At 45.1% G+C, this 22594-nt stretch overlaps 1 protein-coding gene across 4 annotated transcripts in view; it reads right to left on the reverse strand.

Annotated features, from left to right (window-relative positions):
• LOC129457799 (UPF0547 protein C16orf87) overlaps positions 1-22594 on the reverse strand; it is a 132273-nt gene that overhangs the window by 62246 nt on the left and 47433 nt on the right. For 2 of the 4 annotated variants that reach the window (XM_063611893.1, XM_063611890.1), the window contains exon 1: positions 398-1058. The exons of 1 other annotated variant lie outside the window; for it this stretch is intronic. Coding sequence is in view for 1 of the 3 variants with exons in the window: in XM_063611890.1 (XP_063467960.1) it covers positions 398-451 (54 nt within the window). In the remaining 2 variants the exon portion in view is untranslated. Of the gene's footprint in view, positions 1-397; positions 1059-22594 lie in introns of those variants that run through there. One more of the 4 variants, XM_063611891.1, reaches the window with a different exon arrangement.

The raw sequence follows: 22594 nt of genomic DNA on the forward strand, positions 1-22594 counted from the left end.
TGTTTTTAAATAGATTCCCCACCCACCTTGGGAAGAAATGTTCCAGACTCCATGTACAACTCATAAACCACACAGTAGAACTGGGGAGTTTTGTAAAGCAAAGTTGGCAAATATTTGGGAACAATCACTACAGGATTCTCAGATGATCTGAGCACCGTATTACTCATCACAGTGACAGGCGGAAAACAATTCTGAAGTCTAAGTTACACATGCAATTCTCCCAAACCTGTACAAAACCAAAGAAAACCATGCACTTACAGCCAAGAGCTATTCATTTTTCTTGTCGTTTTTGATCAGACTCCAAAAGTGTTTTCTGGTGAGTCTACATGTCCCTAATGCGCTGCTGAAAACACCCCCCCGCCCCACACACACACAGTAGGTTTATCACTGCACTTACATACCACCTTCCATCCATGGGTCCCAAGGGATCTGTCCAAAATCTTGTTTTCATAAGTCTCCAGTGAGATGTATAAATATTGTTACCTCCATCTTATATACAGATAAACTTAAACCTGGAGGCAGTTAAGTGGCTTGTCAACAGTTATAACCCAAGACAAGATCTGTGCAAGCTGCCCTCTGGTCTCCCTTCCTCTGCTGGCCGGCCCTCTGAGCGTTCTTGTTGGCTCCAGTTTAAATCATGTCCGCAGACCATTGTTTCCCTGGCAATGGAGGTGGTATTCTATTTCCTGCCCTGAATCTGGCCCGGGGCCCTGACCGCACCACATTTAGCCACAAGTGCATCAGCCGTGCGTGAGTGGGGACAGCTTGGCTCCCTGGAAACCTAAGTGGCGTGTGTCAGCTGGCCCAGGCCTGCTCAGAGCCACTCCAGGCCATGCTGCTAATTCCTCCATCATTTGCCCAGAACAACCCACAATGAAAGCGATGACTTCTCTTGGAGCTGGGCGAACAAATGGGAACATCTCAAAGCCAAACTCATTGGCTCTGCTGCAGTCTGGCCCTTGGAGAGAAATAGCTCTCAGGCATCTGGGACCCGGGTGCCTAGATCAAAACAGCCCTCCCTCTGCTCTTTTCCGTGGATAACATAGCAAAGCGTGCAGGTCACTGGTCACATTCCTGATGGGCAACTGAATTTGCACTTATAATTCCCAGCTGCCATGTTTACTTTTATGTTTATTAATTAAGTGTCCTGGAATGACCACTCAGAATTAGATCCAGAAAATGAGAAGTTACTGGGGCATCCACCAGGTGACAAAAATTACTACCTGAAAAGTGTTTCTCTGGTGGCTACAGTCACACTAGAAATTGGAAGCGGAGGCTGGGCCTGGTCGCTCACACCTGTAATCCCAGCCTTTTGAAAGGCCAAGGTGAAAATACTGCTTAAGGCCAGGAGTTTGAAACCAGCCTGGGTAACATAGTGGCCCCTGTCTCTACAAAAAATGAAGATAAAAAACATTAGCCAGGCATGGTGGCAGGCACCCATAGTCCCACCTACTTGAGAGGTCATGATGGGAGAATCACTTGAGGCCAGGAGTTGGATTCCAAGCTAGGGCAACATGGCAAGATCCTGTCTCTAAAAAAAAAAAAAAAATACAATAATTAGCCAGGTGTGGTGGTGGGTGCCTGTAGTCCCAGCTACTTGGAAGGGTGAGGCAGGAGGATCATTTGAGCCCAGGAGCTGAGGCTGCAGTGCTCTATGATCACGCCACTGCACTGCAGCCTGGGTGATAGCATGAGACCCTGTCTCAAAAAAAAAAAAAGGAAATTGCAGGTAGAGATTTTTGGGTGAATTTCCTGCCAGTTGGTCAGTAAATACCATGTATTGTCACTTTTAACTAATTTCAACTTCTTTGCCTCTAAAGTGCCCTGTGGACCTTACTGGATAACCAAGCACATCACATGAACTAAAGCTGGGTTTGCTGAGTGGCCCATGTGCTCCCCAAAAACCCATGTGTGCTCCTATCAGAGCCAATTAGTGATCACAATACCTCATCTCAGTTGAGCATATATTCATGCCAGGCCTCCTGCCAAGCATTTTAAATTCCTCAGTTTTAAAAAATACTAGGCTGGATGTGGTGGCTCATGCCTGTAATCCCAGCACTTTAGGAGGCCGCAGTGGGCGGATCACTTAAAGTCAGGAGTTCGAGACCAGCCTGGCCAACATGGCAAAACCCTGTCTCTACTAAAAATACAAAAATTGGCTGGGCGTGGTGGCGCCTGCCTGTAATCCTAGCTAGTCAGGAGGCTGAGGCAGGAGAATCGCTTGAACCCGAGAGGTAGAGGGAGCAGTGAGCCAAGATTGTGCCATTGTACTCCAGCCTGGGTGACAGAGCAAGACCTTGAAAAAAAAAAAAAAAACTAGGTATGTATCACTAATATCCTTGTTTTACAGATAAGGAAACTGAGGCCTAGAGAGACCACACAGTCACTGCATTAGTTTCCTATGCCTGCTCTAATTACCACAAACTTAGTGGCTCAAAAGAAATTTATTCCTTCATAGTTCAGGAACTATGCTGACTAATGCGTGCTCTAGAGGCCTTGGAGGAGAGCCCATTCCTTGTATCTTCCAGTTGCTGGCAGCCGCTGGCTTTCGCGGTTTGTGGCTGCATCGTTCCGGTCTCTGCCTCCAGGACCACACATCCTTCTCTGTGTATGTCACACCTCCCTGTGCCTCCCTTTTATATTAATACACGTGATTGCATCGAGGCCCCCCTGGCTAATCCAGGACAGTCCCCCAATCTCAAAATCCTGAACTTAATCACATCTGCAATATCCTTTTTTTGATTTGTAAAGTGACATTCACAGGTTCCAGGGATTAACATAGGAACATCTTTTGGGGGTGGGGGGGGGCATTATCTAGTCTACCACAGTCACCCATCCTGTTACTATCAGGTAGTGGCTGCAGGTCTCCCTTCTCACGTGCTCAAGAGGGCTCATTAAGCCAGATGGGGTGGCTCACGCCTGTAATCCCAGCACTCTGGGAGGCTGAGGCAGGAGGATCATTTGAGACCAGGAGTTCAAGGCCAGTCTGGGCACCATAGGGAGACCCTGTCTCTGCACAAAATTTAAAAGTTAGCTGGGTATAGTGGTGCATGCCCGGAGTCCTAGTTACTCTGGAGGCTGACGCAGGAGGATCACTTGGGCCGACGAGTTTGAGGATGCAATGAGCTATGATTGCACCACTGCACTCCAGCCTGGGCAACAGAGTGAGACTCTGTGGAAAGAATGAAAGAACGAAAGGAAGGAAGGAGAGAAAGGAAGGAAGGAAGGAAGGAAGGAAAGAAGGAAGGAGAGAAAAAAAGAGAGAGAGAGAGAGTTGGTTAGTGGTAAACGTGTAGCACAGAGGCTAAAAGCCCAGGCTTTGGCACCAGGCAGACTGGGTTTGAAGCCCAGCTCTCTCAGGAATCTGAAGCACTGTGTGACTTAAGCAAGTGACCCAACTGCTCTGGGCCTCAGTTTCCCCATTCAATGCCTACTGCATGGGAATATTTTGAGGATTAAGTGAGAAAATGAATGTGAAACTCATACAACAGTGCCTGCACATAGGTGCCCCCGAGTGGTAGCTGCTCTTGTTAAGAGCAGGATATAAGCTGGAGTTCTGAACCAGCCTCGCAAAGGGACACCTGGTGAGTACCAAGTTTCTGCAGATTAAAAAAATGTGAAAATGGGAAGTAAAGTCATTCTGCCACACAGCCAGTGAAATTCAACGCTAATCTCAGCATAGCAGAACTCTGAAAATCTTTTGGTGTGGAATGGTAGAAAAGACCTGCCAGAACTGGCCATGTAAAGGATTTGTGCTTTCAAAAGTGGAGACCTCGGCTGGGCACAGTGGCTCATGCCTGTAATCCCAAGCACTTTGGAAGGCTGAGGCAGGAGGATTACTTCAACCCAGGATTTCAAGACCAGTCTGGGAGACATAGTGAGATCCCATTGCTACAAAAAATTTAAAAAAAGTTAGGCAGGCATAGTGGCATGTCCCGTGCCTGTGGTCCCAACTACTCAGGAGGCTGGGGTGACAGCATCACTTGAGCCCAGGAGGTTGAGGCTGCAATGACTTGTGATCACACCACTACACTCCAGCCTGGTCAACAGAGCAAGACCCTGCCTCAAAAAAATAAATAAATAAATAAATAAAGAGAGAGAGGAGACTTCTCCCTTTCTCCAGGGAAGGTGTGGATCTAGATCCTGAAAATGTGTGTTTTTGTCTATAGATGTTCTCTTTGGTTTGTTTTTTCATTTTTGTTTTTGTTGTTGCTGTTGTTGGTTTTTTTGAGAAAGGCTCTCACTCTGTTACCCAGGCTGGCGTGCAGTGGCACAACCACAGCCTACTGAAGCCTCAACCGCCCAAGCTCAAGGAATCCTCCCACCTTAGCCTCCTGAGTAGCTAGAACTACAGGTGTGAACCACCGTGCCCAGCTAGTATTTTTATTTTTTAAATTTTTGTAGAGATGGGATCTCGCTTTGTTACCAGGGCTGGACTCAAACTCCTGGGCTCAACAAATCCTCCCACCTCAGCCTCCCAAAATGCTGGCATTACAGGAATGAGCCATTGTGCCAGGCCCATGTTCTCATTGCTTTAAATGGGATTTGACTGGAAATTTACATTGTGATAGTCTCTTTGAGGTTAAACTGATTCCAGTTTCAAGACCTATAACAAAAAGAACAACTGATAAATCAAGAACTTAAGAGTGTAGAGAATAAGACAAATAGGCAGAAAATAGTAGGAAACAAACAGTAGGGAAGAAACAAGGATATTTTAAACTTGGGCACTTGTTATAAATATATTTGACAGAAGAAATGCAAACTGGCTTGTCTCAACTCGGAGCAAAATAAATTTGATTTGATTCTGCTTCATTCACGAACTGGGATAGAATAACATGTTTTATTAAAGAAGTTTTAGTATTTTATTTGGCTGATGTTGAAACTGCACTTCTAAGTTTTACCATATTTATGTATGATCTGCTCAACTTGTTGTATTTCATCCAATTAGGTTTTTCCATTCAACACACTGGGCTTCTTTACAGATATGACCAGGATTTCTTAATTTCAGTGAGAAACATGCTAAGAGTCAATGAAACAAGAAAGTAACAGATTCTGCCTTTTTAGAAAAACTGTAAACTACTTAAATGTCAACCAGTAGGGGAAAGAATGATAGCTCTACATCTACCGACATGGAAAGCCACCCAAGGCATATGACTAAGTTAAAAAAAAAAATCACAAAATAACACATACAATTTAATCCTGTCTAAATTGAGAAGAGACTGATAATCAGACAGATGAACATGGATATGTAAATCCATTAATAATGGTTGGCAAAGATATACACCCAATTATTAACAGCAGCCACTTCCTGGGAAAAGAGCAGAACTGGGGTGGGGAAATAAAGGGAAAAGCCATCTTGTATTTGCATTTTTACAAGAAGCATGTGTTTTTTAGTTTTTTTCTTTCTTTCTTTCTTTTTTTTTTTAAGACAGTATCTCACTCTGTTGCCAGACTGGAGTGCAGTGGCACGATCTCACCTCACTGCAACCTCCACCTCCCAGGTTCAAGCGATTCTCCTGCCTCAGCCTCCCAAATAGCTGGGACCACAGGTGCGTGCCACCATGCCCAGTTAATTTTTGTAATTTTAGTAGAGATGGGGTTTCACCATGCTGGCCAGGATGGTCTCGATCTCTTGACCTCATGATCCGCCTGCCTCAGCCTCCCAAAGTGGGATTACAGGTGTGAGCCACCGTGCTTGGCCTAAGAAGCATGTTTTTGTATATTACATGTATATCTTTTAAAGCAATACATTATTTACTTTAATGGAAATAATGTGTTAATTTACAGTTCTTTTACTAGAAATACTACCCATGGGATAACAAATACTAAACGTGCATGTGGGGTTTTTTTTTTTTCATTTTTTATTAATAAACCAGACAGGATGTCTCTGCCTTGACCCTTCAGATTGATGGACAAGAAGTCCAATAAGGAATAAACTCATACCCTGAGGACAGGGTAAGTGGGTACCACACAGGGATGAGAGTCCCTACACCCTGGAAGCTGAGGTCAGATGGGAGAGGGTTAACAGACAAACAGCAGGCGGCAGGGAAGTGCTGCCAGGAGGCCTGTGAAAGCTCTAGGGTGGATCAACTGTACCCACCTGCTTCTCTCTCTCCTCCCCCACCTTCCCCCATCCCCAGGCCCTCAGACACATGCCCTACAAGTCCAAGCAGCTGGCATCTACCTTCAGGCAAAAGTAAACAAACAAGTCCTTGACAGCTCTTCAAAGAAATTAAGCATTGGTCCAGGCGGTGGCTCACGCCTGTAATCCCAGCACTTTGGGAGGCCGAGACGGGCGGATCACGAGGTCAGGAGATGGAGACCACCCTGGCTAACACGGTGAAACCTCGTCTCTACTAAAAATACAAAAAAAATTACCTGGGCGTGGTGGTGGGCGCCTGTAGTCCCAGCTACTCGGGAGGCTGAGGCAGGAGAATGGCGTGAACCTGGAGGTGGAGGTTGCAGTGAGCCGAGATCTCGCCACTGCACTCCAGCCTGGGCAACAGAGCAAGACTCCGTCTCAAAAAAAAGAGAAAGAAAAAGAAAAATTAAGCAATCCATATCGGAGAATCAAAGGCTTTTATTTATCACCTTGGTACACTAAAGTCCTCATTCTGGGCAATCAAGTGACCTCATCTTCCTCAACCCCACACCCAGAGCACCCAGTCAGAATTCTCACTGGGGAGAAGCCACCGAGTCACATAGACCTTCTTTTTAAGATATGACCAGACAACCAAAGATCACCAAGACATTCCCAGGACCAGCAGCCTGAAAAAGAAAGAGCAAGATATATAGGTGAAAAATGAACTCTGGTGGAAAGACAGATCATCAGGGAATAGAATACAACTTGGCTCAAAGAGGTCTTTTGTTTTTTGTTTGTTTGTTTTGAGACAAGGTCTCGCTCTCTCACCCAGACTGGAGTGCAGTGGTGCAGTCATAGCTCACTGCAGCTCCAACCTCCCGGGCTCAAGCCAGCTTTGCAAAGTGCTAGGACTACAGACGTGACCCACTGTGCCCAGCCGACTAGAAGAGGTTTAAGAAAAAGTTTATAAAACCAGAACAGGTTGATCTGAAAAAAGAATAATCAGAAAACAAGAGGAAGCAATTAGATAGATTAAAAATATGATAGCTGGCCGGGCACAGTGACTCACACCTGTAATCCTAGCACTTTGGGAGGCCTAGGCAGGTGGATCACTTGAGGTCAGGAATTCGATACCAGCCTGACCAATATGGTGAAACCCCGTTTCTACTTAAAAAAAAAAAAATTAGCTGGGTGTGGTGGCGGGCACCTGTAATCCCAGCTACCTGGGGGGCTGAGATAGGAGAATTTCTTGAACCAAGGAGGCAGAGGTTGCAGTGAGCCAAGATCACACCTCTGCACTCTGGCCTGGGTGACAGAGTGAGACTTCGTCTTAGAAAAAAAAAAAAAAATGATAGCTGAAATAAAATGTTCAAGGAATCATAAAAGAGGAAATTTCCAGAACCTAGGGGAAAAAATAAACTGTGAAAGAACAGATGAGAAACAAAAGGACAATTCAAAACTCCACAATTCACTAATGGAGTCCCAGGAAAAGAGAATAAAGACTGGGGTGAACTGCAGTCTGCCATTCACTGCAATCAAAGACTGCGCTCCAGCCATTTCCCCACCTTTGCATCTTTCACTCCCAGGGCATCTGATGGGAACCTGTTTGGCGGCCACTGTGGGGGCTTAGCTCCTGGATTTACTATCCCACAAAGACTGCGGGATGGTATTTTGAGGAAGGGGAATTGACAGAGGGTGGTCAAAAAAATGACAAATGTGCACGACTTTCTTAATGTGGCCTGCTCGCACCAAGGAAGCCAGGGCCATAGCCTGTGTGTGTGGACGCTTGCTGTCTAGGGATAACTCATGAGTCATTAAAAGAAATACTAAAATCAGAGCAGAGTGAGCAGAGCCCTTCAGCTCATCACTGACGACTTGTCTCCAGGGTGACATCAGTTCACCCTCTTTGGGTGTGGTTGTTCAATTGCTTACAATCACACCCAAGTCCCCAGCTCATGTTTCTCCATGTTTGGACAAGAACATCACAACTTTTGCAATCCCTTGGTCTACAGCATAGAGCAGGCATTGTCTTGCATGAGTGCCTGGCTAAACCCAGTCTACATTGATGGTAGATTTCTATCGATTTGAAACAACTGGATTTTCCATCCTAGGAAGTTAAAAACTGGTCTGGTAAGACACAGATTCTAGAGACAGTCTTTAGGTTTCAGCCTAGAGAGGCCATCAACGCCCATAAATCAGAAAGGACAGGGTAAAAAAAAAAAACACAAATGAGGATGTACAAGACAAAAGGCTCAGATAAGAAACAAAGTATCTTTGTCAACAATGGGGGTTGTGGGGTAAGAGTAGGGCTGTGATGTAGATAGAAGTAGATTAACTAAGCAGGGCGTGGTGGATTACTCTGCCTGTAATACCAGAACTTTGGGAGGCTGAGGTGGGTGGATTGCTTGAGCTCAGGAGTTCAAGACCAGCTTGGGCAACATGGCAAACCCCCCACCTTTACAAAAAATACAAAAATTAGCTGGGCATGGTGGCATCTGCCTGTGGTCCCAGCTACCTGGGGGGCTGAGGCGAGAGGATCGCTTGAGCCCCAGAGCCCAAGGCTGCAGTGAGCCATGATTGCACCACTGCACTCCGGCCTGGACGACAGAGCAAGACCCTGTCTCAAAAAAAAAAAAAGTGGCAGATTAACTAGAGACCTGGAGACTTTCAAACCTCAAATGAAGAAGCAGAATCCATTAAAGACAGGTTTAGGGAAGTCATTAAGGTTAGAGGTAGAAAGATGAGAACATGGTAAGAATTCTTAGGAAAGGAAACTTTTGAAATAATATTTTGTTCAGGAAGAAGTGGTGACACCAACGAAGAGAGAACACAGTAACTGAAATAAAAGCCAATCAAAATATGAACAAGGGCAGGCGTGGTGGCTCATGCCTGTAATCCCAGAACTTTGGGAGGCTGGGGCGGATGGATTGCTTGAGTCCAGGAGTTCAATATCAGCCTGGGCAACACAACGAGACCCCTGTCTCTACAAAAATACAAAAATTAGCCGGGTGTGGTGGCGCACCTGTAGTCCTAGCTATTTAGGAGGCTGATGTGGGAGGACTGCTTAAGCTCAGGAGTTTCAGACTGCAGTAAGCCATGATCACACCACTGCAGTCAGCCTGGGCAACAGACTGAGACCCTATCTCAAAATCCAAAACAAAATATAAACAAAATACTTGAATCCACCATTTGAAATCTGGGCCAGGTGCAGTGGCTCATGCCTGTAATCTCAGCATTTTGGGAAGCCAATGTGGGAGGATCGCTTGAGCTCAGGAGTCTGAGGCTGCAGCGGGCTGTGATCATACCACTGCACTCCAGGCTGGGTGACAGAGTGAGACTCTGTCTTAAAAAAAAATAAAAATAAAAATAGACCCCAAAATCCCCCAAAATTTGAATCTGAAAAGAAAACCTACAACATATGTAGTGAGAACACCAGCATCAACCAGAAAGGTTACGATGAGCACTTAGCCTTCTGCGCTTGGAAGTAACATTACCAACACAGCTTAAGGACAAAAAGGTCTTTACATCCACTGAAATCCTCTATTTTCTAAATAATACCTACGTTGCTTTCGTAGTCAGTTGCAATAATACTAAGCTATTTGAAATGTGTTTTCCTGTTTCTCCTCCACCCAACAAGCTGTCACTACTTCTGCTCCAAAACAGGAGTCACACTGACCTAAGTTTGTATCCAGGCTTTGTCACGTATGAAGTATGTGACCTGGAGCAACTTTCTTAGCTCTTTGAGCTTTGTTTTCCTGATTTGTAGTGATCGAACACAATCATACATGTAAAGTATTTGGTACCGTGTCCAGAGCAGTGACTACTCCAGAAATGGTCACTCTTTTCTACTGTTTTTACTATTGTTTCTTGTAACCACACTCAAATGTTGGCACACCATAAAAGAATTCATAACTGCTCACATGTGTTCAAGTGGTTTTTTGTTTTTTTTGAGACAGAGTCTGGCTCTGTCGCCCAGGCTGGAGTGCAGTGGCACAATCTTGGCTCACTGCAATTTCTGCCTCCCGAGTTCAGTGCCTCAGCCTCAGCCTCCCCACTAGCTGGGATTACAGGCGCATGCTACCATGCCCGGCTAGTGTTTTGTATTTTCAGTGGAGACACGGTTTTGTCATGTTGGCCAGGCTGGTCTCAAACTCCTGACCTCAAGTGATCTGCCCGCCTTGGCCTCCCAAAGTGCTGAGATTACAGGTGTGAGCCATCACGCCCAGCTTCAAATGATTCTTTTAACTAGTAACAAACATGAGTTCTACTTTTTTTTTTAGGTGTTTTATATTCTTACAACCTCAAAATCCCACTTAAAACTTTAGACTCCGAGTTTCCTTTTTTTTTTTTTTTTTTTTTTTTTTTTTTTTTTTGAGACGGAGTCTTGCTCTGTCGCCCAGGCTGGAGTGCAGTGGCGCGATCTCGGCTCACTGCAAGCTCCGCCTCCCGGGTTCACGCCATTCTCCTGCTTCAGCCTCTCCGAGTAGCTGGGACTACAGGCGCCCGCCACCACGCCCGGCTAATTTTTTGTATTTTTGGTAGAGACGGGGTTTCACCGTGGTCTCGATCTCCTGACCTCGTGATCCGCCCGCCTCGGCCTCCCAAAGTGCTGGGATTACAAGCGTGAGCCACCGCGCCCGGCCCCCGAGTTTCCTGATGAAGAGCAGGGGTGACATTTATCCGTATCCCTAACGGCAAGGGCATGTGGCTCCCAACCGAAATGGGGCACCTGGCAAGCTTCTGGCAGAGCCATTGCTGTTGCTGGTGACGTGAAATGACAGCAACCAGAGGCCAATAAGTGAGCGGTTTGTTTTGTTGTATTCTTATTTTACTAAAGAGATAAAATTTTCCAAGCAAAAGAAAAGTGAAGCTTAACAGGTCTATCACGGGAGCCTTGGGAGTCTCATTCCCAGATCACATCCCTGGTCAGCCACTGTTTTTTTTTTTTTTTGAGACGGAGCCTCGCTGTCTCCCAGGCTGGAGTGCTGTGACATGATCTCTGCTCACTGCAAGCTCCGCCTCCTGGGTTCACGCATTCTCCCACCTCAGCCTCCCGAGTAGCTGGGACTACAGGTGCCCGCTACCACGCCTGGCTAATTTTCTTTTTGTATTTTTAGTAGAGATGGGGTTTCACTGTGTTAGCCAGGATGGTCTTGATCTCCTGACCTCATGATCCGCCCGCCTCAGCCTCCCAAAGTGCTGGGATTATAGGCGTGAGCCACTGTGCCCAGCTTTTTTTTTTTTTTGGAGATGGAGTCTTGCTCTGTCACTCAAGCTGGAGTGCAGTGGTGCACTCTCGGCTCACTGCAATCTCTGCCTCCCAGGTTCAAGAAATTCTCCTGCCTCAGCCTCCCACATATCTGGGATTACAGGTGTGTGCCACTACTACCTGGCTAATTTTTGTATTTCTAGTAGAGACAGGGTTTTACCATGTTGGCCAGGCTGGTCAGTTGAATTCCTGACTTCAAGTGATCCACTCGTCTCGGCCTCCCAAAGTTCTGGGATTATAGGCGCGGGCCGCCACTCCCGCCTCCTGGTCAGCCACTCTGTAGCTGCATAGAAACAGAAAGGGCAGATTCTGGAAACAGCTCAGATACATGGGAAGCAACTTGAAATCACCATCTGCTTCATCTATCACAAAGAAAAATCTGTCACATATGGGCAATTATCGTGGAAACATGAAGCAATTTTCTATGGAGTAATTTCTAGATATGTTAGATACAAAACATCAGAAAGAATACCAAAACTCCAAAGATCACTTGGAGAGCAGATAGATTTGGGCATTAAGACACAACCCCTCCAAGGCCAAGTGCGGTGGCTCACGCCTGTAATCCCAGCACTTTGGGCGTTCGAGGCAGGTGGATCACTTGAGGTCAGGAGTTTGAGACCAGACTGGCTAACATGGTGAAACCCCATCTCTACTGAAAATACAAAAAACTAACTGGGCATGGTGGTGTGCACCTGTAGTCCCAGCTAATTGAGAGGCTGAGGCAGAAGAATCACTGGAATCTGGCAGGCGGAGGTTGTGGTGAGCCGAGATCGTACCATTGCACTCCAGCTTAGGCAACAGAGCAAGACCCTGTCTCAAAAAAAAAAAAAAACAAAAAAACCACAACCCCCACTGAAAAAACCCCATTCAATGGTTGTTCTCAAAAATGGTCAAGTGATTTAAATAGGCATTTCTATAAAAAGGACACAGAAATAGCCAATAAGCACATGACAAGCTGCTCAGTATCACTAGTCATTAGGGAAATGTAAGTTAAAACCACAATGAAATACCACTTCACACCCATTAGGATGGCTATTACTTACAAAAATAGAAAATAACAAGTATTGGTGAGGAGGTGGAGAAACTGGGACACTGTGCATCGCTGATGGGAATGCAAAAATGATGCAACCACTATGAAAAACAGTTTGGTGATTTCTCAAAAAGTGAAACATGGGATTACCACATGATCCAGCAGTTCCACTCCTAGGTACATAACCGAAAGAATGGAAAACAGGAACTCAAACAAATACTGATACACCTATGGTCACAGCAGTATTATTCACAGTAGCTCAAAGGTGAAAACAACCCAAATGTTCAACAGATGAATGGGTAAACAAAATGTGGAATATATATACGACAGAAAATTATTCAGCCTTATTATTACTCATTCAGAAGGAATGAAATTCTGACACCTGATACAACATGGATGAAGCTTGAAACCATTATGCTAAGTGAAATAAGCCAGATACTGAAAGGCAAATGTTATGATCCCACTTATATGAGGTACCTAGAATAGGCAAATTCATAGAGGCGAACAGTAGAATAGAGGTTGCCAGGGGCTGGGGAAGGAGGAAATGAGGAGTTACTGTGTAAGGGGTACGGAGTTTTAGTATGGGATGATGAAAAAGTTTGAGAATTAGATAGTAGTAACTGATACACAGCATTGTGAATGCCCTTAATGTCACTGAAATGGACAGTTAAAAATGATTAAAGCCAGATACGGTGGTTCATGCTTTTAATTGCAGCACTTTGGGAGGCCAAGGCGGGCAGATGGCTTGAGCCCAGGAGTTCAAGACCAGCCTGGACAATATAGAAAAGCCCTGTCTCTACAAAAAACACAAAAATTAGCCAGGTGGGGTGGCAAGTGCCTGTTGTCCCAGCTACTTGGGAGGTTGAGGAGGGAGAACTGCCTGAGCCCAGGAAGTTGAGGCTGCAGTGAGCTATGATTGTGCCACTGCACTCCAGCCTGGGTGACGGAGCAAGACCCTGTCTTGGGAAAAAAAAAAAAAGGAAAAGAAAAAATGGTAAATGCTGTTATAAGATTTTACCACAACTAAAAAAAACGTAACTCCACTTCAACACACATTCTAAAGTTCTTGGGCCATATATAATGCATAAAAATGTTTGATAAGTACATCTGGGAAACAGCTCAGCCTAGGAATGTGATACCATAATAGATAATAAATAATAAAAGGATCTGAAGCAGATTTCTCTTACTGGTAAGGACAGAAGTGACTTTTTTTTTTTTTTTTTGGAGACAGAGTCTCATTCTGTCACCCAGGCTGGAATGCAGTGGCCCGATCTCGGGTCATAGCAACTTCCACCTCCTGGGTTCAAGCGATTCTCATGCCTCAGCCTCCTGAGTAGCTGGGATTACAGGTGCCAACCACCACGCCCAGCTAATTTTTTGTATTTTTAGTAGAGACAGGGTTTCCCTGTGTTGGCCAAGTCTCCAGCTCCTAACCTCAAGTGATCCGCCCACCTCGGCCTCCCAAAGTGCTGGGATTACAGGTGGCGTGAGCCACCGTGCCTGGCCAGAAGTGACTTTTTTAATTGACAAAAAAGAAAGAGGCCAGGTGCAGTGGCTCACGCCTGTAATCCCAACACTTTGGGAGGATGAGGTGGGTGGATCACTAGAGGCCAGAAGTTTGAGACCAGCCTGGCCAACATGGTGAAACCACATCTCTACTAAAAATACAAAAATTAGCCGGATGTGTTTGCGCACACCTGCACTCCCAGCTACTCAGGAGACTGAGGCACGAGAATCACTTGAATCCGGGAGGTGGAAATTGCAGTGAGCCGGGATCGGGCCACTGCGTTCCAGCCTGGGTGATGAAGCAAGACTGTCAAAAAAAAAAAAAAAAAGAAAGAAAGAAAGAAAAGAAAAGAAGGAAAGGGAAAAGGAAGGAAAGGAAAGGCAAAGCAAAGTCAGAGCTTTTTGAGAGATATGTTGTTTATTAATAAATACACAGTGAATGAACGGAGATCAAAGCGAAGGCATGGGCTTTACCATGCAGCAGGAAAATTAGTTAGAATCTGAAGTGTTTTTTTATTAACAGCAACTGGTTAAAATCAATATGTAGCCTATTTGCACATTTTAAAACCTTACAGTAAATATGAATATGAGCTAAATAATAAAGGTGGTGTACTCCTACATTCAGCCAAGATAAAGCAGGACTGGATTTACCCTCCTAAGGTAACAACTAAGGATCTGGACAGGATATAGGAAAGATCAGTGCTCAAGACACTGGACATGGGTGATGCGGACAGTGAGAAATGAGAAGTGACGAGAAAATGAGGTGAACCCTCTGATGGCCCCAGCATCCAGATAACTAGAGAAAAAGTAGATGTTAAGCAGAGACATGGAACACATTTTTACTTTTAAATTTTTTATTTATTTTTATTTTTTTGAGACACAGTCTCACTCTGTCGCCCAGTCTGGAGTGTGGTGGCGCAAACTTGGCTCACTGCAACCTCCACCTCCCAGGTTCAAGCAATTTTCCTGCCTCAGTCTCCCGAGTGGCTGGGACTACATGCCTGCACTGCTAAAGGTAGTGGCTGCTGTAATCACGCAGACTGCAGCCAGGGCTACACACTCCATGGTGCCTGAGGGAGCCCCGCCCCTGCTAAGTTGGAGCCAGGAGCTCCCCGGGTGCAACTGTAGCCGCCCAAACCCCAGCTGCAGACCCAGACGTCCTGCCCTCCCAAACTATAGCTGTGGATCCGAGCCTACCTGTGCTCTTGTGGGAGCGGGGTGTTGGGGGAGCGCAGGAACAGGCAAGATCTACCCTCCCAGGTGCAGTGGACCTGTGGCTGCAGACCTGGGCCTCCCAATCTACAGAGCAGGCAGGAACCGGGTGACAAGCATGAGCCTTCCGAGTTGACGGGATGGGAGCTCCAGGGTGCAGCTGCAGCTGCCCTCCCAGGTGCAGGACTGGACATCTCTGCAGCCTGCACCCTCCAAGTCCCCAGGAAGGACCCTCCCCCAATCTCCGCAAGCTCAGAGGTGTCTGCTCCCACTGCCTGGCCTCTCTTGGCCCCTGGTGCCTGCTCTCATCTCAGAGCGGGGTTGGGGCCCAACCCCAGGGCCATGAATGGCAGCAGGAGACAGACAGAGTCCTGGGCAGAAGAGGCAGGTCCCCAGGAAGTCCCCACCTTCAGACCAGGGAGGGCCAGAAGGCTGGGGACGGGGCTGCCAGTCCAATGGACTGGAGTGGGGACTTGTGCTGCCTTTTCCTTCTGGCCTATGGCGGCCCATGACGCCCATGGACCAATGGGCACACACTTCCTCCCCTCTGAGGTCCATAAAAGCCCTGGGCTCAGCCAGAGCAGGGCAGAAGACAGCCAGAGCAGGGCAGAAGACAGCCAGAGAGAAGGGGGCAGAGAGACAACAGGATGACCAGCTACAGAGAGGAGTACCCTGTCTGCTGAGAGCTGGAGAGGATGGGACCACCACCTGCAGAGAGGAGCTACCCTCTCTGCTGACAGCTGCAGCGACTACCTGACCACAGAGAAGAGGCACCCTCTCCAGGGCCTCCTCTCCACTGAGAACTGCAGACATCTGGGACAACCAGTTGCACAGAGGAGCTACCCTCTCCACTCTCCAGGGCCTCCTCTCTGCTGAGAACTGAACACTTGGTGGATGACCTGCCTATAGAGAGGAGCTACCCCCTGCAAGTCTCCTCTGAGCTATTGTAACACTTAATAAAGCTCATTTTCATTTGCTGAGTTGTTGTAATACTTGATAAAGCTCATCTTCATGTTCACCCTTCACTTTGCTGAACGCAGGACAAGAACTCAGACAATTGGTCACCCTTCACTTGTCTGCTCTTCCTGGACACAGGACAAGAACTCAGGCAAAGGTGCCATGGCCTGCAGAGGTTTCTGGGAAGAAAACTGACACCCCAAAGATTCCGACCATGCTTTAGTAGATGTTGACCAGGCTGTTCTCAAACTCCTGCCCTCAGGTGATCTGCCCACCTCCGCCTCCCAAAGTGCTGGATTACAGGTGTGAGCTGCCCACTGGGCCCGCCTGGAAAACATTTGTTAAAGTCCGAAGTTGAAATTCTAGAGATGAAACCTAAAACATTTTAGATGAAAAATACACTGGATGGGACTAAAGGCAGGTTAAACACTACAAAGGACAAAGATTAGTGAAGATTAAGACACAGTCATAACAATAGAAACTATCCAAAAAAGAGAGGAAAAAAAGAGCAGTGAGCTGTGAGACTTTAAGTGGCCTAATATATGTGTAATTGGAATTTCCAAAGGAGAGGGGAGAAAATAATGGCCACGTCATTTCCAAATTTGATGAAAACCATAAACCCAGCCAGGTGCGTTGGCTCACATCTGTAATCCTACCACTCTGGGAGGCTGAGGCTGGAGGATCACTGGAGCCCAGGAGTTCAAGACAAGCCTGAGCAACATAGTGAAACCTCATCTCTACAAAAAATTTAAAAAATTGGCTAGGCATGGCGGCATGAACCTGTAGTCCCAGCTACTTGGGAGCCTGAAGCAGGAGAATCGCTTGACCCCAGGAGGCAGCATGCAGTGAGCCAAGATCGCACCACTGCACTCCAGTCTGGACAACAGAGCCAGACCGTACAAAAACAAAGAAAATAAAATGAAAGAAGAAAGAAAGGAGAGAGAGACAGAGAGAGAGACAGCACAACTATAAATCCACAGATAAAAAGAAGAAGCTCAATGAACCTCAAGCACAAGAAAACATCACTCTGTCATCAGGCCTCAGTTAAATGTCATCTTCCCAGAGAGACCTTCCCTTACCAGTAAACCCTAAGAATCATTATATCATTATCTTGTTTTTAAAGTGGTTTCCTTTTTTATTGCATATCCTTACCCCCACCCTAACGTAAGCTCCACAAGGACAGGGACCTTGTCTGCATCCTCACCACTGAGTTCCCAGGGCCTAGCAGAACACTTGACATTTAGCAGGTGCTCAATACGTACTTCATGAATGAAGAGTAAATGACCTCTTCCATTCGTAAGCTTTAGGAATCAATTCCTATTTGAAAATCTCTCTCAAATTATCAAAACCATTCTTTTTGCACTCCCAACCTTTCCTTCTGCTCCCAGATAATATAATGTTATCATTCAACAATATTGGCCAGCCGCAGTGGCTCAAGCCTGTAATCCCAGCACTCTGGGAGGCCAAGATGGGTGGATCATCTGAGGTCAAGGGGTTTGAGACTATCCTGACCAACATGGTGAAAACCTGTCTCTACTAAAAATACAAAAATTAACCAGGCATGGAGGTACACACTTGTAGTCCCAGCTACTCAGAAGGCTGAGGCAGAAGAATCACTTGAACCCAGGAGGCAAAGGTTGCAGTGAGCTGAGATCGTGCTACTGCACTCCAACCTGGGCAAAAGAGTGAGTGTCCGTCTCAAAAAAAAAAAAAAAAAAAAACCACACAAAAACAAAACCCCAGAAAAGGCCAATATGGTGTTTATTAGCACTAATTCTATCTATCATCTATCTATCTATCTGAGTCAGGGTCACTTTTTAAAAATTTGACAAAATTGTACATATTTAAGAGATACATAGTGATATTCTGATAATACAGTGTAGAGTGATCAAATCAGGGTAACTAGCATATCCATCATTTCAACCAGTTATCATTTCTTTGTGTTGGGGACATTCAATATCCTCTTTCTAACTATTTGAAACTATATATTAGCCTGGGCAATATTATGAGACTCTGTCTCTACAAACTACTTTTAAAAAATTTAGCCAGTCATGGTGGCACCCACCTGTAGTCCCAGCTACTCGAGAGGCTAAGGTGGGAGGATTGCCTGAGCCCAAGAGTTTTAGGCTGCAGTGAGCCAGGATCGCTCCACTGCACTCCAGCCTGGCCAATACAGTAAGACCCTGTCTCAAAAAAAAAAAAAGAAACTATGTATTATTAACTTTAGTCATCCTACGGTGCTATGGAACACTAGAATTTATTCCTCCTCTCTAGCTGCAATTTGTAGCACTAATTCTTTTTGACTAATGGTAGTCACTTCATTTCCTGAGGAATGACCTATTAAAAAAACTATCCTTCCTCTCCAGACTGACTCCAGGTAAGGTTCCAGCAACCCCACTGCCTGGCGTGACATCCAGCTCTACCAATCGTGTATTCCTAGCACTCCAATAGACCATCATTTTCATCGATACAGCAGTTTACTAAACAACTGCTCTGGTAAACACTTTATGCTTTATATACATTGTCTAGTCTATGAGGAGTTTACAGAGGAGCAAACTGAGATCTAGGAAGGTGAAGTGACATACCGAGTCACATTACTAGTAAGTGGCAAAGCCAGAATATAAATCCAAGTCGGTGTGTTTGACTCCAAAATGTTGTTCTTTATGCCACACTAAGATGAAATTTAAAGTGTTATGAAATTGTAGCTAAGAATCAAACAGCATACATCTCTCTAGGAGGGTCATAAACTTTTAATCATCTTTTCTGTCTGATAAAATGAAAAAAACCAAATTCTTAATATGTATGTTTGACAACTCAGTCACAGAGCCTCTGCTATTGCCTGAAATTAGAATCAACAACAAATCATTGCCTCGGCCAAAATATTTTCTCTTAAAGCTAGAAACATTTTAAAATCTGAAGTCTTAGAACACAGAAATTATTTTACAGAAATTCATGTATCAAAGACATGTAATTGAACCAAGAAAAATAAAGTCTCTATAATCTAGGTATTGGCTGAAGCAAAACATATTTCATTGACTTTAAGATGCACTTTCTTTTTTTAATTTTTGTTGTTGTTGTTGTTGTTGTTGTTTTGGAGGTGGAGTCTCATTCTGTCACCCAGGCTGGAGTGCAGTGGTGTGATCTCGGCTCCCTGCAAGCTCCAAGCTCCATCTCCCGGGTTCATGCCATTCTCCTGCCTCAGCCTCCTGAGTAGCTGGGACTACAGGCGCCCACCACCACACCTGACTAATTTTTTGTATTTTTAGTAGAGACAGGGTTTCACCGTGTTAGCCAGGATGGTCTCAATCTCCTGACCTCGTGATCCGCCTGCCTTGGCCTCCCAAAGTGCTAGGATTACAGGCGTGAGCCACCGCGCCTGACCCTTTTTTTAATTTTATTTTTTATCTTAGGTAAAGACAGGGTTTCACCATGTTGCCCAGGCTGGTCTTGAACTCCTGAGCTCAGAAGATCCACCCACCTCAGGTTCCTAAAGGGCTGGGATTATAGGCGTGAACCACCATGTCCGGCCAAGATGCACTTTCTTCCCCAACTTTTTAACATCTCTGAAATTCACGTGTATCATACAATCAATGGTATCTGACACCATCAGCCAGGTAGCAGTTGTGGTATAGTTATCATTGTCTGTACATGAGTGAACTTGGCCACAGCTGTTCATCATCATTAATCCTATGTCTAAATAATTCTAAAATAATTTTTTTTTGTTTTTTTTTAGAGACAGAGTCTTTCTCTGTCACCCAGGCTGGAGTGCAGTGGCGTGATCACAGCTCACTGCAATGCCAAACTTGTGGGCTGAATCCTCCTGCCTCAGTTTCTTAAGTAGCTGGGTCTATAGGCATGTATCTTGTCTGGTTAATTTTTTTTTTTTTTTTTTTTGTAGAGAGGTTGTCTCCCTATGTGGCCCAGGCTGGTTTCAAACTTCTTGCCACAAGCAATCCTCCTACCTTGGCCTCCCAAGGTGCTGGGATTACAGGCATGAGCCACCATGCCCAGCCTAAAATAATTTTTAAGTATAAAATTAAAATGTTAAAGGTTAATTGGCTTCCTTATACGTGTTACATGACACAAAAATGTATTTGACAGCTAATGGTGTCTTAGATCGAATGAGGTTCAATATTTTGTTCAGAAAGACTTTTTTTTTTTTTTTGAGACAGAGTCTCACTGTGTCATTCAGGCTGGAGTGCAGTGGCATGATCTCGGCTCACTGCAACCTCGCCTCCTGGGTTCAAGCAATTCTCCTGTCTCAGCCTCCTGAGTAACTGGGATTACAGGCGCCCACCACCATGCCCAGCTAATTTTTTTGTATTTTTAGTAGAGATGGGGTTTCACTGTGTTGGCCAGGCTGGTCTCGAACTCCTGACCTCATGATCCACCCACCTAGGCCTCCCAAAGTGCTGGGATTACAAGCGTGAGCCACCGTGCCCAGCCGCAATAAATTTCTTAATGGTTATCTCCTACTGGTCCTCTTTCCTTGGTTGAACGCTGACTGACAATGCTTTACCCTCAACAGATAAAAGCAAAAAGGAAACCCTATAGTAAGATTATGGCATAAAACATTACAATATTTCAAATGGCCATTTTGGGGGGCATCCTGGAGGTTTCTGCACTCCAGAAAATGCTCCACAGTAAGATTCAGATGAGAGAAGGTTTCAACTTTATTTTGCCAGGTGGGGGAAGGACTGGAGAGAAAGGGGTAGTAGAAAAGAACATATATGACGCCATAGTAAATAATAAAATAGAAGTTGAGGTTCTGGAATTTAGTTTCTTAAAACTACCAGTTGGAGATAAATATAATAGAGAATAGAAAAACAATAGAGAGAATCAATGAAACCATAAATTGGTTCTTTGAAATGATCAACAAAATTAACAAACATTTAGCTAGACTAAGGAAAAAGAAGAGGCAAATGACTAAAGTCAGAAGTGAAAGTGAGGACATTACTACTGACCATACAGAAACACAAAGGATTATAAGAAAAGACTATGCACAATTGTATGCCAACAAATTAAATAACCTAGATGAAACAGACAAATTCCTAGAAACATACAAACTACCTAAATGACTCAAGAAGAAACAGAAAATCTCAACAGACATATAACAAGAGATTGACTCAGTAATCAAAAACCTTTCAACAAAGGAAAGTCCAGAACCAGATGGTTTCACTGATGAATTCTATAAAACATTTAAAGAATTTTTCTTTCTTTTTTTTTTTTTTTTTTTTGAGACGGAGTCTCGCTCTGTTGCCCACGCTGGAGTGCAGTGGCATGATCTTGGCTCACTGCAACCTCTGCCTCCTAGGTTCAAGCGATTTTCCTGCCCCAGCCTCCCAAGTAGCTGGGATTACAAGTGCACACCACCATGCCTGACTAATTTTTGTATTTTTAGTAGAGATGGGGTTTTGCCATGTTGGCCAGGCTGGTCTCAAACTCTTGACCTCAGGTGATCCCCCTGCCTCAGCTTCCCAAAGTGCTGGGATTACAGGCATGAGCCACTGCACCTGGCCTAAGGAATTTTAATATCAAATACTTCTACAAAACAGAACAGGAGGCAACACATACTAACTCATTCTATGAGGCCAGCATTACCCTGACATAGACAGACAAAGACATCACAAGAAAAGAAAATTAAGCTGGGCACAGTGGCTCACACCTATAATCCCAACACTCTGGGAGGCCAAGGCGGTAGGATCACTTGAGCTCAGGAGTTTGAGACCAGCCTGGGAAACATAGTGAGACCTCATCTCTACAAAAAATTTTTAAAAATTTGCTGGGTGTGGTGGTGTGTGCCTGTAATCCCAGCTACTCAGGAAGCCTGAGGCCAGAGAATTGCTTGAGCACAGGAAATCGAGGCTGCAGTGAGCTGTGATCATGCCACTGCATGCCAATCTGGGTGAGAGAGCAAGACCTTGCCTCAAATAAAAAAAAAAAAAAAGAAAGAAAAAGAAAATTACAATAAACGTTAGCAAGATGGCAGAAAAGGAGAACGCTGACTTTATCTCCTCTCACAGACACACCAAATAAACATCTACACACAAATTAAATCCCTCTGAGAGAATGCCAAAAACTAGTTGAAAGACTCTAACACACTGAGCAACTGAGAAAATATTCACATCAAAACAGGTAGTAAAAGCTGAGACACCTTTGTGCACAAACCCCACCACAGGGACAGCACTTTACAAACAGGAAGCATCCCCCAACTCCCAGCTTCTCCCTCAGGAATGAAGGGTTTGTTTGTGAGCTCATCTAGCTTGTGGTTAAAGGGAACTTCCAGTGGCTATAGCCCACCCAGGATCAGTCCAGAGAGAATAAGCTAAGAGGCCCAGCTCCAAATATCTCTCTGAAAGAGGTCTGTCTGCATACTTTTCCAGCTACTGCCTGAGGGTCGGGCTTCTGGCTAGCCTGTATCTGGGAGAAAACAGAACAGATAAACAATAAACCTCTGAAAGTCTCTAGGGAAGAATGGGCATTTCCTGCACCTTCTCCCCCAGCTCAACTGAGTGATAAATCCAGGTCTGCAGATTTC

The sequence above is a fragment of the Symphalangus syndactylus genome, chromosome 11 (assembly GCF_028878055.3).
Source record: "Symphalangus syndactylus isolate Jambi chromosome 11, NHGRI_mSymSyn1-v2.1_pri, whole genome shotgun sequence".
In the NCBI taxonomy this organism is placed as follows: Eukaryota; Metazoa; Chordata; class Mammalia; order Primates; family Hylobatidae; genus Symphalangus; species Symphalangus syndactylus.